The sequence below is a fragment of the Sycon ciliatum genome, chromosome 13 (genome assembly GCF_964019385.1).
Source record: "Sycon ciliatum chromosome 13, ocSycCili1.1, whole genome shotgun sequence".
In the NCBI taxonomy this organism is placed as follows: Eukaryota; Metazoa; Porifera; class Calcarea; order Leucosolenida; family Sycettidae; genus Sycon; species Sycon ciliatum.
This window is the reverse complement of record NC_088655.1, coordinates 10726-12500: the sequence shown is the minus strand read 5'-3', so window position 1 is coordinate 12500 and position 1775 is coordinate 10726. Positions and strand designations below refer to the sequence as shown.

At 52.6% G+C, this 1775-nt stretch overlaps 1 protein-coding gene across 1 annotated transcript in view; it reads right to left on the bottom strand.

Moving 5' to 3' along the window:
* LOC135829867 (uncharacterized) overlaps positions 1–642 on the bottom strand; it is a 1269-nt gene extending 627 nt beyond the window's left edge. Inside the window, exon 1 of the mRNA XM_065342250.1 lies at positions 1–642. This exon is cut by the window's left edge and continues 627 nt beyond it. Coding sequence (XP_065198322.1) covers positions 1–642 — 642 coding nt within the window.
* Positions 643–1775: the final 1133 nt, after the last annotated feature.

The window sequence follows — 1775 nt, the reverse complement described above, 5'->3', positions numbered from 1 at the left end:
TTGCAAGGAGCCAGATGACAGCTTTCTAGAAGCTCGCTCTTTGCATTGCTGTTGGGCATGTTGCAGAACATGCACACAATGTGTAACGGATGCCAGGAAGGTTTCTTTCTGTTGCAAGCTATCGGGGTCTTGCCTCCAAACTCTCCAGGCTTGTTGCTTTAGGTGCACCGCTTGTTGGCAGGCAGGTGTCCACCAGACCGGGTCAGTGGCCATTACTTTAATGGTCTTGGAGGGAATAAACTGAGACATGGCATCACGCACAATTCCTGTGAGGGCTTCACAAGCAGCGTCAGGGTCATTTGATAGGACAGTTGGCCAGTTAATGCGGCTAAGATGTGCGCGCATCCTTCCCCAGTCTGCTCTAGCGTACTGCCAGACGATTCTTAGGGCCGGTTGCTCCTTGCGGGGACGTACGGTCTTGAACTCCGTTAAGATAGTGACATGGTCTGAGCGTCCAAGCGGCGGACCAGTGGTGACAGATGCTGCACCTGGGAGGTCAGATATAACTAAGTCCAGTGTGTTGTTCTTGCGGGTTGGTTCGGAGACATGTTGGGTGAGGTAGTGCGAGGCGCACAAGTCCTCTAAGGCTTCCCCCAGCAACAGTGGTCTTGGTGCTGCCCAGCCAAGCGGTGTTGTGGACATTGAAGTCACCCGTGATCAGAACATAGTCACCGAGGTGCCGGACAGCGAGCAAGGTCTCCTCAAGATACTCAATAAGACTGATATCTGACTCACTGGAGCTCCCAGACCGGTAGAGGGCGCAGAATACAATTTTATGATGATCACACGTTTCAATAAGAAGCCAGATGACTTCAAAGTCATGACATGGCGCGGTGTCAAGGTGACGAAAGCACAGACCTGCTTTTAGCCATACAGCAACACCGCCTCCATGTGCAGTGCGGTCCTTGCGTACTGCGGGGCAGTATCCGGGTATAGTGTTTCAGCTGGAGACATTTTCTCGGCAGTGAGTTTTGTCTCAGTTACTATGGCAATGTCTACAGTCTGCTGACGGAGGGCATGTTGTAGCTCACCGAACTTGGACTGGAGACCGAATGCATTGGTCAGAAAGATCGATAGACTTGACATATTTGTTTGTGGCTTAGTTGCTTCCTGGAAGAGGGTGTAGCGGTGGCGGAGGGGGAATCTGAGACAGGGCATCCATGTCTATCACTGGCTCCTGGTCGGACGCGCTCATGTGTTGATCGTCTGGAGATTGCTTGTCGGACAGGTGCTGGTACTTCTCAAAATTCCACTGGCGTGAGTATACAGGTCGTGGACAGAATCCCTTGGAGTTGACCAGCGCAGCCGTTTTCGAGTTGAGTACGAGTCGTGCGGAGGATCTGGCTTCCTTCCGGAAGATCTTGCACTCGTGGATTTTGACTTGAGTTTCGGCTGAGCTTGCTCGGGTGGTGACGAACTGACTGAGTTTCTCCGTAGTCGTGTCACTCGGTAAGTTCCCCACAAACAGTACTTTCCGCTTTCCCGTGGGCTTTGTGCTGCAAACTAGCTCCCAAAGTCCACTGTCCTCGTTGTCGTCTTCAAAGCTGGGCAGCAGGTTTGAGTTTGCCGATCTTTCATCACGATGCACCTCTGGTACACGTGCTCGAGCAAGGGGCTTTGGACTGTCGGACTGTGGGGTCGGTTCGTGAACCGAGCTCACAGAAAGTTGGTCTGTACGTGTACAGGGGGTCACGGATGCGCGGTCATCCCGTACATGAGCTTTTGAACTCTTCTTGGTCGTTTTCTTGCCGTTGTTGGCCTTTGCCGTAATGGCG